Raw genomic sequence first — 15201 nt, forward strand, 5'->3', positions numbered from 1 at the left:
CTTCGTCGATGTTTTTTTTTGTTTTTTTGAGGGGGCTTGTTTGTTTTTCCCCCGCCTTTCTGCTTGTCGCGTTTTCGATCTCCCTCGCCGGCCTCTCTCCCCCCTTTCCCCTTCCCCCGGCACCCCCGTTTTGGGCGTGTGGTGTGTGTCGATGCGTAATGTGTTTTCCTCCGATTTCTCTTGCCGTCTCGCTGTTGCTGTCGTTCGTCATTGCAAGCCTCGTTCTGTTTTGTCTCTCTTCACGCCGCGCCACCACCACCGCCATCACACACACACATATATACACCGAGAGAGACACCTCTACCTCCTGCCTGCCGCACCATTACCATAACCATCCCTCTGTGTCGGTTTGTGTGTGTGTGTGTGTCGGAAGTTTGCTCGTAGCCTCTTTTTTCTTTGCGTCGATTTGTTTTCCATGTCGTGTTGGGCTTCCCATGCGCCCTCCCCTCCCCTCTCGTCCGTGAGGCACACACACACACACGCATCAACACACGTGCACACACACACACACACACACTACATATATATATATATATATATATTAATATACACATGCCCCCGTTACGCCTGCATTCGCCTCTTACCCTCACTCACTCCCCTCCCCTCCCCCCCCAACACCTCTTTCTCTTGCTGCTGGGGCTGCTGCTTGATCCCTCCGTGTCTCGTGTGTGTAAATGTGTGTGTGTGTGTGTGTGTGTTTGTGTGCCTGAGCGCTGATCGTATCTGACGGTGGTGACGACGCGACTATCATCGAAGCCAAAAATGAGCTGCCGTGGCCTTCAAGAGCCTCACCGATTGGAAGCCTCAACGCCGTGTGCTCGCCCTCAACTCCCTCTCTGCTTCTGTCCCCTTGACAGCCGCGAGGCACGCTCTCCCGCCTCCTCTAATCGCTTGTGGACCCCACCCACACCTCACACGCCGAAGTACCCTGGCCGCGAATACTCGCACACACACACACACATATATAGGGCACACTGCCCACACCTCTCGCACCCCATCAAGAGCGAATGGGGCAGTACACACGCGACGAGTGGTCGCTGTAGCGGCGCTGCTTCGCTGCATACCCCCCGACGCCACGCGTCGCGCTCGGTGTGCGCGTGTCGGGCTCGGGTCTGGATGGGCGGTTGCATGCTCACGGTCTGCGGACCCGATGGCGATGGGGTCTCCCTCGACGAGCGCACCCGCGTCTCCGTGCAGATCGCACCCGGGGACACCCTGGGGGACTTGGCGCAGACGCCTGCGACGACGGCTGCCGGAAGCGCAGGGCTTGTCGGCGCCGGATGCAGGCAACGGTGGCGCACCGGGCACATGTAACGATGGCAGCGTAGTGGGCCGTCGAGCGGCGCCACCACCAAGAGGCGGGGCAGCGGGAGGCGCACATTGCACAGCCAGGCTGCCTTTCTTCACGCAGCATGTGGTGAGCATCGAGCAGGAGGCACGGCAGCAGCCACGGGCTCAGGTAGAGCGATGTCCGCGGCGGGCACACAGCGCCTTCGAAGGTCGGGCTCAACGGGCTACCGCGTGAGCCCCAAGACTCCTAGATGCGGCGACGCGTGTTCTCGCCGGCGGCCCGGCAGTGGATCAGCCGGAACTCCGTGCCCCGAGGGGAGGGGGGCGCGTGACGGTGGCGGTTCGCATCGACAGCGCCCGTGGATCCGCCCCGTGCCGCTTTTTGGGCGAGCAGTTGGCCACCTGGACGCTGTATACATCCGTCGGTGTCACCGTTGACCACGGTCAGCAGACGGTGCAACGGGGCCCGACGTTTCTGTGACGCCTTCGCGATCACCCTCGATGGGATGCGATGGCGGTGGCGTACATGGAGCGGCTTGTGTCGAGGCTTCTCCAGGCATCGAGTGTCACGGGCGTCCCAGCGCATGGGTGCCGTTGGGCGGCCTAGTGAGTACGCCGCTGTTTGCCGTCGCTGCACCGTTGCCTCCTGCAGGGCGCAAGGCTGGCCCGTCTGCCAACCTCGGTGACATGTGAGCGGGAAGTTTGGATGGGGAAAGAGGGGGCTTTGGGAAGCCGCGCGGTCGCACCCCTGAGATGTGTGCTGCCGGGAGCGGTCCTTGTATCGGACGCGTCGTTGCTAGGATGGGGTGCCATGTTGTTTCGCCCCCACGAGTGGGAGGGGTCGCTGCATCCGGGGGCCGGTGGAAGTGCCGCTCCCCCCCCCTCTCTTTAATCCGCTCTGCTCTCTCATCAGCCCCACTAACGTGCATACACGTGCGTGTATGCGTGTGTGTACCGACGCGAGCGGGAGAAAGGGGAACGAAGTGGACCGGCACGGTGAAGACAAGCGGAACGACGTCGATGGCGTCACCTGCGCAGGCCTAGCCACCAACACGCAGCGGGATTGAAGCGGCTCGCTGGCATCGTCCTGTCCACTTCGGCTCACGACCCTCAGACACACACACATACGCACGTGCGCTTGGCTGTTAGCACCCTTCACTCGCCCACCTGCGCCTCTCTCCTCTCTCCATCTTCTCCGTGTCTCTGCCGACGCGCGTCATCGCCGAGGAACTCAGCCAGTCGTCACACGGACTCACGCTTTTCTCTGTCGACTTCGAGCACCTGTACACGCTTGGCAGCACACCGGCACACAAGCCATGGAGGTGATTGCCACGGCGCACGGCGGGCCTGAGGTGCTCACGGTTCGTCCGTCCTCGCACACTCCTGACGCAACGCAGCTGGAGGGGGGTCAGGTGCTGGTGCGCAACGCCTACGCTGGCGTGAACTTCATTGACACCTACTTCCTTAGCGGCCTTTATAAGAAGCCGGCAATGCCGTACGTCGTGGGCGAGGAGGGCGCAGGTGCAGTCGTCAAGGTCGGCGCCGGTGTGCCGGAGACGATGCTCGGAAAGCGTGTCGCCTATTTTGGTGGTGCCGGCTGCACTGGCAGCTACGCCGCCTTCACAGTGGCGCCAGCGTCTGCGCTGCGTGAAGTGCCGGATGAGGTGACGGACGCGGAGGCGGCGGCAGTGATGTGCCAAGGCCTGACGGCGCACTATCTGGTGGACTCCAGCTACCCGTGCGGCCCGGGCTCGACGGTGGCAGTGCACGCTGCCGCCGGTGGGACGGGGCTTCTTGTGTGCCAGATGGCGAAGCTGCGCGGAGCGCGCGTGATCGGCGTCTGTGGCGGCGCGGAGAAGGCGACGCTGGCGAGGTCGGTAGGCCGCGCGGACGTGGTGATCGACTACGTGGCGACGCCGGATTGGGCGCCGCTGGTGCGCGCGGCCGCGCCGCAGGGCGTCGACGCAGTGTACGACGGTGTGGGCCAGGCGACCTTTGCCGGCAGCCTATCGGTGCTGCGGCCGCGCGGCTACATGATCACCTTCGGCAACGCGAGCGGCGCTGTGCCGCCAGTTTCGCCAATGGAGCTGTCGCGCGCGGGCAGCGTGTACCTGCAGCGGCCGACGCTGGGCGACTTTATGCGCACTCCCGAGGAAGTGCAGCGCCGCACCTCCGAGGTGTTTGGGTGGGTGGCGTCGAAGCAGGTGCAGCTGACGATCGGCCATGAGTACCCGTTGCATGAAGCGGCACAGGCGCTCACGGACCTGCAGTCGCGCAAGACAACGGGCAAGCTGCTGTTGAAGTGCATTGACTGAGAAGAAGCGGATGCAGTAGGTGTGTGTGTGCGTGTGTGTGCGTGTGTGTGCGTGTGTGCGCGCGCGCTCAAAGAGATATCATGTGCCCCCTTCTGTGCGCCATCGACAGCGTGTTTCGCCACACGTGCAGCAAGCGGTTTTAGTGCTCTGAGGCGTGTGCCCCGGCGTTGGCTGCGGCCCGTTCTCGCCTCGTCTCTTCGCACACACGCAGGTGCACATCCCTCCCCCGCCCCCTCTCTCTCTCTCCCTCCCTCCCTTCGCTGTGTGCGCGCTCGCACCTCGCCTCCGGCCCTGCATCTACCCACTCCTTCACCCTGCTTCGCCCCCTCCCTTGCAGCCGAAGGAAAGTCGCGGAATCCATATCGCGGTCGCACACACACACACACACCACAAGGGCCCACTGTGAAGCGGGATGAAGCTGCTGAAGTTCGTGAACAGCGACGCCCCGCACACGCTGGTGGATGTGCAGCTGCGCAACCAACGCCTTTGGTTCCCATGCAGAAACGGCAACGCGGCGGTGGCGGCGAAGAGCTGGACCCTCAATGCCGCATCACCCACATCACTTTCCGGGGGCTACTGGCTTCTGGACGACGACGACAAGCCAATCTGCGAGATTACCGACGTGCTGCTCGCGCTGCCCGAGACGGCGGCCAACGCGGCCGGCAGCAGCGGCACCTTCGCCCCACGCGGGGTAACGGACAAGGACGTCGACGGCATCGACTTCCGCAGCAAGATGGGGCGGCAGATGGAGCGGGAGCGCGCCACTTACGGTGCCACCTCGAAGACCGCGACCAAGTCAGCACGGACGATGATGAACGCCGAGGAGGTGACGGAGAAGAAGCACGAGCGCATGAAGCGCGAGCGCGAGGCTGTTGCCGAAGCGATAGAGGACAACGACGCGAGCGTGATGGAGCCGCGCAAGAAGGAGAGGAAGCACTCGAAGAAGTAGCAACGGAGACCCACGTGCACGCATCCAGGGTCGGCATGTGGCGTTGAGTCTGTGTGTGCTGTGTCCGCTCTTGTCTTCTGTGTGGCGCGGTGTACACACCTTTACAGGGCGGAGAGGGGCGAGATGAAGCGGTGCATGGTCGCTGGTGGCCGTATCTGCTGTGGTGATGTATCTCTGTGTAACTCATCTGGCTGAGGTGCTGCCGCTCTTCCTCGTCCTCCGCCTTCGCTAGCACTTCACGCCAACGCACCCACCCACCGCCGTCTGCACACACGCCCCCATGCGCCTGATGGCTTCGCTTAGCCGAGCGACGGATGAGGGAGGGTAGAGCGGAGGACAAGAAATGCAGCAGCGGAGGGGAAACGGTGGAGGAGAAGGTGGCCATCACGCATGTGGTTTGCGGGCTTGACTGTCCTCTCACCGCAAACGCATCAGCCGCGTAATGGTGGGGCTCGCGCATCGTTACGCTACCCACGTGCTCCGTGCGCGACCCTCGCGCGCATGCGCACGCGCAAGCTCAGTAGAAGTGGTGGAGAAACAAGGCTAGAGAGAGAGACAGTGCACAGTTGCAACGGCGACCAACCTCCACGTAAGATTCGGTCATCATGGCGAGGCGTGCACGCCTGTCGGATGCTCGCCGCATGCGTCTGTGTATGTGTGACTGCGGCGCCATCACGCAATTCGCGCCCACGCGTAATACTGCACGCTTCTTCATCGCACGTGCACACGCACACGCACGCGACAGTCGTCTGTAACGCAGCGACGAACTATTTTTTTTAAGCCGCGTTTTCGCGCCACATAAAAAAAAATTAAAAACATTGGAGACATCACAACGAAGGCCGGTAGCGGCGGAGGCCACAAGGGCCTACGAGCACGTTGCGGCATCGTCGGGGCGCTGCCCGCCGTCTCTCCACTCCATTCACCCCCCCCCGTCTCCTTCTCCTCCTCCTCTCTCCGCGCCTCGTGCGGGGGGAGGGGGGATGGGGTGCGCAGAGACGGGCCGGTGGCGGCAGGCGAAGAGAGAGGTGAGGTGGAGGGACCACGAGGATAGCTCCGCCAACCACGCAGAGCATGTTGTCTTCGGCGAAGGGTGCGTCTGCGATGAGCCTCATGCTCCTCTGCCTCTGCATCCGTCCTTCCTTTTCGTGTCCCTTCCACTCTTACGGGGTGTCCCTGTGTCTGCGTGCGCGATGCTGTTTCGTGAATGCAACGCTCGAAGTATATCGAAGAGCTGCACACGCACGCACACACACACGCACTGCTCTCTCTCTCTCTGTCGCCGCCCCGCCCCCATCATCATCACCACCATTGCCGTTGCCGTACCGAGCGGGGGTAAGCAAGGAGAGCGAGTTGCGTGAGTGGGTGGGAGATGCTGCCCCAGCAACTTCATCGACTTAGCTCTTGATGGGGGCAGCAGTACGCGCCAACGCATTCCACGTCGTCACACATCACTGGTACGCATACACAATCTTGACGTCATAGAACCGATCAGGATAGAGAACGAGGGAGACGCATCTTCCGTGGGCGCACAGACGCACGTCGGCGCGTGCTGCCTCCATCCTTCCATCCCCTCCACTTCGCGGCACGATGCCCCGCGTCGGCCCCTATCAGATACCCTTCCCCTATGCGCCATATCCGCTGCAGGAACATGCCATGACAGCACTCCGCGACTACCTTGAACAGCATCGAGGGGGCGATCACACGGAGTGCACAAGCACTCGATGCCGGGCGAGCCACGCCGCGTCAGCCACAGTGTCGTGGACTTCGCCGCCCCCATCGCCCACGGTAGCATCTACCAGCGGTATTAGAAGCTTTTCATCTCGCGTAGCGGTGCTCGAATCGCCGACCGGCACCGGCAAGTCGCAGATGCTGCTGAACAGCGTCCTCTCGTATCTCTTCGATCCTGTTGAAGACGCTAAGGATGTTGACGGAACAGAGAGCGCGAGCGGCAGCAGCGTAGTTGCTGAGCCACCCGCTGCGATGGCGACCGCTTCTGCTCATGAGTCGGAAAGGGCCGCTCCGAGTCATTCCCCGCCCTCACCGACTCTGGAAGAAGTGCTCCGTCAACGACAGCTGGAGGAAGAGATGGTGCAGGTGCGTCGAGAGCGGCGCGCACGCGTTCGCGCGCAGCGGCGGCAGATTCGGCAGGCCCGCAAGCTCATGCGCTTCCAGCAGCAGCTGACCAACAGCGGTGACGAGCACGACTTTCTGCTCACACAAGACCCCCTCGCGTGGTATGCAGAGCAGCTTCCAATGATGAAGACGGGGCTCCGTGGTGACGACCTCATAGACCTGCGCAGCGCAAGCTCACTCTCTTCGTCTTCGTCATCATCATCCTCGTCCTCATCCGCGAGTGATGACGATGACGACGCGGAGGCCCAGCTTGAGATGGCGCTCTCAACACTCATTCCACTGCGCAAGCCGAAGGTCTACTTTGCCAGCCGCACCCACACGCAGCTGCAGCAGCTGATGGAGGATCTGCAGCGCACCGCCTTTGCCCGGCTACCGCTGCGACCGCGGCAGCGCAAAATCGAGCCGCTGGAAAGCGCAGCTGGGCGAACTGCGGGAGAGGTGATGGGGGCTAACAACACAGATGACCGTGTTACCTCTTCAAAGTCCTTGGGCTCTCCTACCCATGCGTGTCCTCCAGCGGCAGCATCACCACCAAAGCCTTCGCGACAGCAGCAGCCGCGCCGTCTCACAGCCGTACACGTGGCTGGCAGACCGCACCTCTGCTTGAACGCAGCCCTGCGTCGCAAGGCTGGCGGCAACAATGACCGCCTGAACTACTACTGCCGTGAGGCCATGCACTTCGAGCGCTCGAAGCAGGGACGGCAGTACCGGCGCCAGAAGCAAGAGCACCCGCAACATCAGCCGCCTCACCTCACCGGCAGCCCTGCCGTACGCAACATCGAAGATGCCACTGGGGTGCAGCAACAGCTGGAGGACGACAAGGGATGCGTGTACTGTGTCGAGTCGCACCTTCGCTCCTTGATGACGTACCTGCGTGACGAACAGCACCGTGCGGATGCGGCCACAGACCCCGCCGACGCCGCCAGCGGCGGTGCCAGTGCTTCCGGCAACGGTGGCCCGCACTCTTCAGTCTACACCATGGACCGCCTTCGGCGACTGGGGGCGGAGCTGCAGGCGTGCCCGTACCTCGCCACGCGCCTCCTCCTCCGGGGAGCCGACGTGGCATTTATCCCGTACGGCTACGTCCTCGACGAGGGCCAGCGAGCGGTGCTTCTCGGCGGCGCAGCAACGAACCCGGCGACGGCAGCAGAGGCGGCGGCGCTCTTTGCGACGCCCAGTCGATCCACCCCGGCGACTGAGGGTGGCGGCGCCTTGCAAGACGATGCCGCACCGCATAGCCCCCCGTCCCTCGGCACCGTTCTCTATCATCGGCGCCAGCGTGTCACGGCCACGGCGGCCTTCAGGCGGCGACGGCAGCAGCAGCGTGGTGCCGATGTGAACGGGGGCGACGAAGAGGAGGATGCGATATGGAGTACGATGGCGCGCAGCGCACCGCCTTCCCTTTGCGGGGACATCTTCGTATTCGACGAGGCGCACAACATCGCCGATCACTGCCGCTCGGCCAGCGCCGTCACCGTCGCCCCATGGCATCTCCTGCTTGCTCGACGGCTCTTCGAGACGTACCTGGCGCGTTACGCGTCGCGACTGCTGACGCGTAACAAGCAGCGGCTTCGCGAGCTGGTCCATTTTCTTAGCAAGCTGTTGGGCTTCTGCGAGCGCGCAGACTCTGCTGCCGTCCTCGGGGAGGGTGGGGGCGGAGAAGGCGACGTCGCACCATCGCTCTCAGCGCCGTCATCACCACTCGCGCGACTCCCCCAGCCATCGACGACGACTCTGGCAACCGCCACGCACACGCGTGTCCTACCCTTCCACGCATTTCTCTTCGATGCCGGCATCGACAGCGTCGACGTGTACGCGTTCCTGACCTTCCTGGTCGACTCGCAGCTGTTGATGAAGCTGCAGGGGTTCGTCTCCTACACACTGGATGCGGAGCTGCAGCAGGAAAAAGAGTCGGTCTCGACAGCGACGAGAGCGATGACGATCGCCAGCGGCACGGACGGCAGCGCAGGCTCGACGGCTGGCATGAAGCGGCAGCGTGGCAGCGGCGTCGGTGTAGGCGTCAGCGATGCGCGCAATAAGGCACAGCGGCAGCGGCGCCTGTTGGCGTCTCTTGACCTTCCCGACAATCACAAGAAGATAGCTGAGGACGAAGTTGCACCTCCCCGCCTCTTTCTCGCGGAATACCTCTCGCAGCAGCTGCAGCCGGCCGGTGTGGCGATGACGGCGGCAGCGTACGCAGGCGCAGCCGCCCCGCCTGACCCCGTGCAGCTACGCGCGTTGACGGCCGAGGCGCTGCAGTGCGTCGAGCGACTTCTCTGTGCACTGTACGTCTCCGACACCACCTCGACGAGGGTGCTGTGGACGCCGCCATCCTTGTCACCAGTGTCACCGGCACGGCCCGCAGGTTGCGCCGCGCGACAGGGGGCACTGAAGATTATACAGCTAGAGCCTGGTATGTACACCTTCGCCCCACTGGTGCTGGAGGCGAGGGCTGTGGTGCTGGCCGGCGGCACAATGCAGCCGCTGGCCTTTACATGTGGGCCGCTGCTGCCCGCGCAGGCAATGATTGGTAGCGACGCTGGCGTTGATTTTGGCACCGCGAACAAGAGTGAGCGAGGGGCCGTAGAGGTGACTGTTGAAGGAATCGGCGGCAGCGACTACGCTCACCGCATCGGCGCATCGTTGCAGGGCGGTGCTGCACCCGCGCCTGGCCCGTCTGCCTTTCACCTCATCTCCGAGGGCCACGTCGTGCCATCGTCGTCAGTGCAAGTATGGGCCCTCGGTGCCGGACCAAGCGGACTTCGGATGGAGCTCAGCCAGCAGGCGCTCGGTCTTCGAAGCGATGCCGCAAGTACGTCCAACGACACCGGCTCTCCACGCATCGGTGTCAGCAGCATCATCAGCCCACACGCCCACCGTGTGCTAGCGGAGGTGGGGTGCACGCTGCTAAACCTCGCCCGAGTGCTTCCGCCCGCTGGCGCCATCTGCTTCTTCACGTCGTACGACGTCATGGACACCGTCGTGGCCGTGCTGGAGAGCACTGGCTACTACGCTCAGATCAACGACGTAAAGCGAATCTTCAAGGAGACGCGCAACGGCGGCGGCGGCGGAGGGCGGGGCACCGCCAACGGAGCAGACGGAGGTGGCGGCGAGGCCATCGCAGAGCTTCTGCGCGAGTACCAGGAGTGGATCAGCGGTGAACCTGACAATCACGGCGCTGCTGAGCGTGCGCCGGGACCGTCGTCGACTACCGCGTCCTCGTCTGTCTGTACAGCTGCCGCATCCCAGCAGCGGCAGAAGTCGTCTCGTCACGGTGCCTTCTTGTTCGCCGTCATGGGAGGTCGCCTGTCGGAGGGGATCAACTTCGCCGATGACCTCGGCCGCGCCGTCGTCGTGCTTGGCATGCCGTATGCGAACCCCACCGACGTGGAGCTGCAGATGAACCTAAAGCACATTGTCGCGACACGGCTAAGGACGAACGCCGACGCGGATCGTCGCGGTATGCGTGGGACGGCAGGTTCAGCATCCACGCCCTCGCCCACATCCTCGTCTCCGTTCACGTGCGCAGAGGAGTGGGGTTTGTACATGGACAGCATGATGCGCACCGTCAACCAGTGCATCGGCCGCTGCATCCGCCACGCCGGGGACTACGCGACGATCATCCTGCTCGACGCGCGGTACACGGAGCGGCCGGACGCTCGCCGACGCGTCTCTGCGTGGCTGCAGCCGTCCATGCGCGTAGCGCAGACGTTCGGCCAATGCTTCAGCGGTGTCCGCGAGTTCTTCGCGGAGCGGCAGCCGAAGGGCTGAGCGGACTGTCTCCCCGAAAAGCATGGTCCAAACCCGCGTGAAGTCGATAGGTTATGGGAAGTAACGTCCACAGCAACGCGAATGACGGGAGCAGCAGCATCCGCCACGGTGCCTGCAGGACGCGCTGGCGGCTCTCGGTATCGGGGCACGCTTTCAGTAATGAACGACAAGACGCAGAAGACGTGAGCAAGCGCGAGCGTGCGCATGTGTGGGTTGCATATTGTGGAGTCGTGTGGACTGCAGCCGCAGGCGCAGCGGCGCTGGTGTCACCGCTCTCTTCGCCTCTTCCCTCCCGCACACGCTCACGTAACGGCCAATGCGCAGTCCGACACCCCCCCCCCCAGACACAGACGCACACCTCAGCATCCGGGACGTCGTCCGCACCCCCTCGCCTCTCTCCACCTCGCCTCTTTCCCTCTTTGTTGATCCGCCGCTCTTCCCTCTTCCCCGCGGCCACACACACACACACACGCACGCACGCACGCGCGCACGCAAGCCCAAGCTGCTCTCACAGATTGAGTTGCCTTGCGCCGTTGCGCCCGGCATCATCGACTTCGTCGCGCTCCCTTCCCTCCTCTCCCTCTCTCTCACAGGCACACACGCGCACGAACTTGTCTCCACAGAACTGTTGCCTCACCTCGTGTGACCTTCGATGCCGGCTAAGAGGGACATGCGCACGGGCGCGCCTACGCAGCGCGGCGCGTCGCGCTCAGCGAACGCGTGCAAGGTCGTGCTGACGGAGTCGCTGCTCGCCACGGATGCGGAGAAGCACCCGACATCGAAGAGCCTGTACGGCGACTCCGCCGCGCGCATCTCTAGTAATATCAGCATGATCCACGACCACCAGCGGCTGCGCGCCTACGAGGTCATCTTCCGCAACGTGCGCGGCAAGACACTTCTGCATCTTGGCTGCGGCATGGGGCTGTACACAATGCTGGCAGCGCGCGGCATGGCGAAGATGGTGATCGGCGTCGACAGCTCCGCCATCGTGGACGCGGCGCGCGTCGTAGCTGAGCAAAATGGTCTGAAGAACATTCTGTTTATCCGCGGCCGTCTGTGCGACGCGCTGCACCAGCTGCCGGCCGACATGAAGTTCGACTACGTGCTCTGTGAGTGGATGGGGCCGTTGCTGCTCAACGAGCGAGTCCTGACGGACGCCCTCTACGCCCGCGACCACCTTCTCACGGCGTCGGGGGCGCTCTGCCCTAACCGCGCCTCCCTGCACGTGGTCGCCGTGTCGGACTACCCATTCCGCCTGGACACGGAGGACTTCTGGAGCAACGTGTACGGGTTCCAGATGGAGCCGATGAAGGAGCTCGTGCGGCAGGAGGTGGAGATGTGCGCTATCCCCGGCAGCAACATTGTGTCGGCGCCGTGCCTGGCGCACACTGTGCACATGGACACCTTGGAGGGCTTGACGGCGGAGGAGACGGCGACCTACGAGGCGCAGGCGAGCCAGGCCGCGGCGAGCCGCGACAACGAAGAGGAGAACCCCGTCGAGCACCGCTGGGTGCCGACTGCGGTGGCGCAGAGAGGGTACAAGGCCGCCTTCACGCTGAGCATTACTCGCAACGCGACGGTTCACTACCTCACCTTCTACCTGGACGCCGCCTTCACGAGCAAGACGAACCCCGGCGCCAATTTTGTGCTGGCGGTTCGCCCCGGCGGCGAAAACAACTGGACGGAGGTCAGCGTCGGCCTGCGTGAGCCCCTGCCGGTGAATGCGGGGGAGAAGATCCAGGGCACGTTGCGCATCCACACCCCGGCGGACAAGGGTGGCAAGATCACGGTAGTGGAGGTGACAGCGAAGACGGCAGGGCAGGTGGCGGCGATCGAGACTTCGGGCACATACTACTACCAGTCCTACTAATCAAGCATGCGGAGGGGGAGTGGGATGGTGCAGCGGCGCACATGCGCGGTCGCGTGTGTACGTGTGTGCACGTGGAGGCAAGCGGGAGGTAGGGGGAAGGGTGGCGGGGGCACGGGCGCCACTGGGGCCACCGCTCCGATGAGCTTGTCTGCGCACCTCCCTTTCGCTTCCCCCCCCACCCCAGCTCTCGTGCTTCTCCCTAAGTCGAGTGCGTCTCTGCGTGTGTGCGTGCTTGTGTCGACGCTGCCGGTGGGGATGGGCGGATGGCAACCGCCCAACTCCAAGTCGGCCTTCTTTCGCACACACACACACACACACACTCAGGCGTCAACGCCGCTGGACACGGTGGGGATGAGGGAGGAGGCGGCGATGCCTGAGCCCCACGTATGTGAGCATCGGTGGTGGATGCATATAAAGCTTAACATCCGTAACAGGAGCAGCACCTTCGCATGCGCCCGTGTAACAGCAACACAGAGAGAGAACAAGGCAACCTGGCAGTGTCCACCCAACCACCACCGTATCCTCACAGAGCGGCAGGGGGGTCGTGGATGGACGGATGGCTGTCGTCTCCGGATCCTCCTTGGCCCTTTCCATCTCACGACACCCACTCGCCAACATCTCCAGTCTTTCTCTCTCTCTTATCCCCACCCCTTCTTCTCTATCGACGTGTTCCTATAGACGGCTGTTGTGTCCTCTCCGATACCTCACGTGCAAGCGTGCGCCTCGCTTACTTCCCTTCCTCGGTGTGCTCCTCGCACACACACGCACACACACCACCTGCCGGTTGCATCTTGCAAGCGAAGATTCCTCTCTCTCTCTCTCTCTGCCGTGTTACTCCGTCGACACCCCATCCACCCACCCACCCCAAAGCCTTCTTTCAGAGGCACCTTGTGTGCCGTGCTGTCGCCTATCCACTCGGGCTCTCGCGGTCCCTCTTCGCTTCTCCTCCCACCCCACGCCACCCGTCGCTGTGGGAGCGAGAGGTGCGGGCCACGCAACGCGGCACCCATCTATATAGTCACGCGCCGTGCATGACGCCGTAGAAGCAATGATAAGCCATGTCCCTCGCCCACACATCCACCAGCGGATCTCGGTGGAGGACATCATGAAGGGCAACCGCCGCGCCCTGGCCAAGGCCATCACCCTTGCCGAGAGCTCCAACCCTGCCGACTCCATTCGCCTGGGCAACCTGCTCCGCGAGGTTCACCAGATGGCGACGCTGCGCACCGTGCCGCGCTTCGCGCTCTCTGGCAGCCCCGGTTCCGGTAAGTCAAGCCTCCTGGACACACTCGGATACTACCTGTGCGAGAAGAAGAGCATGCGCGTTGGCGTTCTGGCTGTCGACCCATCCTCTACCATCACGCACGGCAGCATCCTCGGTGACAAGACCCGCATGGAGAAGCTTGGCACGCACCTGAACTCGTACATCCGTCCATCGCCATCCGGTGGGCACCTCGGCGGCGTCACCTCGCGTGCATGGGAGGTGCTGGAGATCTTCGAGGCCGCGAGCTTCGACGTCGTCTTTGTCGAGACCGTCGGCGTTGGCCAGAGCGAGACACAGTGCAAGGACCTCACGGATATGATGATCCTCCTCGTGCCGCCCGCCAGCGGGGATGAGCTTCAGGGCATCAAGAAAGGCGTCGTCGAGGTGGCGGACATGGTCGTTGTCACGAAAAACGATGGCAGACGCAAGCCCCTGGTGCAGCAGACCACGTCCGCCTACGCCCGCGCCGTCATGTACACGGAGAAAAAGCAGGGCTTCGAGAAGCCGGTCATCGCCGTCTCCGCCGAGGAAGGGACGAACGTGCCGGAGCTGTGGGAGGCGATGATGCAGATGTGGAACACACGCCTCGAGAGCGGCCAGGTCGCTCACCTGCGCCGCGCCCAATCGACGAAGCACTTCTACAACTACTTCGAGATGGAGCTTCTGGCGAAGGCGCGGCGGATGGCGAACCTGGAGATGCAGAACATGGCGCACCGCGTCTGGGAACACGAGATGACACCGCGCGAGGCGGGCGACATCATGGTGCTGCGCACGTTGCGGGAGCACTTGGCAGCGGAAGCGGCCGTGCAGCATGGCGCTGGAACAATGGCGTGAGGGGAGAGCGAGCCGAGCGTGACTGGAAGGTAGAGAGCGAGGTGAACCGTCGTGGGAGGCACAAGGAGGAGAGAGAGAGAGACGCAACGGTAGATAAACTGGCTGATCGGGGTGCACACCCACACACACACACACACACACACAGGGGAGAGCGTAAGCAGCAACTCAGCTGCACTCTACCACCACTCTCCTGGCCCCCTCCCCTCCCCCACCCCTTATCCTCTCGCCTCTTGCGGCTCCGTGAAGGAGGTGTTGGTGTGGAGGGATGGAGGCCTGGAGAGCGGTGGTAGAGGAGCGGTCGATGAAGCGCTGTCTTCACCGAAGGGACCGTAGTGCGGCACGCGAGCGCACCTCTTTCCGAGTCGGGGGAGGGGATATCAGCCTTTGCGGTGCACCACTGCATCACCCACGCCACGCTTTCTTGGATAACCGCCACGACGGTGCACCGTCACGGCCGCCCTTCTTCTTCTGCCTCTGCTCTGTCCGTCGTGTCGCCTCTATTCCAGTGCCGCGCGGATGTGGGATGAGGCACGCATGCGTGCACCACGCGCACTCCACCACCACCTCTCTCTCTCTGTCTCTCGTCTCTGCGTGATCGTACTCTGTTCCCCATCGGTGCCGTTGTGGGTGTGTCCTTCTTTTCCGTTGTTGGCAACGTGGTGATCTTCACATCCTGCACGCACACGCGCGCGCACACACACACATGTGTGCGTACGTGTAGGTACGTGTCTACCTCTGAGGAGCATCCGGCTTGTGGGCGCTGTCGAATACCTCC

General features: G+C 63.4%; 5 protein-coding genes across 5 annotated transcripts; all 5 read left to right on the forward strand.

Annotated features, from left to right (window-relative positions):
* Window positions 1-2606: 2606 nt before the first annotated feature.
* LINJ_03_0550 (putative quinone oxidoreductase) lies at window positions 2607-3605 on the forward strand (the record flags this gene model as incomplete). Its single annotated transcript, XM_003392150.1, has 1 exon — window positions 2607-3605. One exon carries the CDS (start codon window positions 2607-2609, stop codon window positions 3603-3605), a length of 999 nt encoding a protein of 332 aa, XP_003392198.1.
* Window positions 3606-4017: 412 nt separating this feature from the next.
* Window positions 4018-4554, forward strand: LINJ_03_0560 (conserved hypothetical protein; the record flags this gene model as incomplete). The annotated part of the gene is made up of 1 exon (XM_003392151.1): window positions 4018-4554. The coding sequence occupies one exon, from the start codon at window positions 4018-4020 to the stop codon at window positions 4552-4554; it is 537 nt and encodes a 178-aa protein (XP_003392199.1).
* Window positions 4555-6420: 1866 nt separating this feature from the next.
* LINJ_03_0570 (putative DNA repair helicase) lies at window positions 6421-10458 on the forward strand (the record flags this gene model as incomplete). Its single annotated transcript, XM_003392152.1, has 1 exon — window positions 6421-10458. One exon carries the CDS (start codon window positions 6421-6423, stop codon window positions 10456-10458), a length of 4038 nt encoding a protein of 1345 aa, XP_003392200.1.
* Window positions 10459-11110: 652 nt separating this feature from the next.
* Window positions 11111-12328, forward strand: LINJ_03_0580 (putative arginine N-methyltransferase; the record flags this gene model as incomplete). The annotated part of the gene is made up of 1 exon (XM_003392153.1): window positions 11111-12328. The coding sequence occupies one exon, from the start codon at window positions 11111-11113 to the stop codon at window positions 12326-12328; it is 1218 nt and encodes a 405-aa protein (XP_003392201.1).
* Window positions 12329-13376: 1048 nt separating this feature from the next.
* Window positions 13377-14426, forward strand: LINJ_03_0590 (kinase-like protein; the record flags this gene model as incomplete). Its single annotated transcript, XM_003392154.1, has 1 exon — window positions 13377-14426. One exon carries the CDS (start codon window positions 13377-13379, stop codon window positions 14424-14426), a length of 1050 nt encoding a protein of 349 aa, XP_003392202.1.
* Window positions 14427-15201: the final 775 nt, after the last annotated feature.

The sequence above is a fragment of the Leishmania infantum genome, chromosome 3 (assembly GCF_000002875.2).
Source record: "Leishmania infantum JPCM5 genome chromosome 3".
NCBI classification, from domain to species: domain Eukaryota; phylum Euglenozoa; class Kinetoplastea; order Trypanosomatida; family Trypanosomatidae; genus Leishmania; species Leishmania infantum.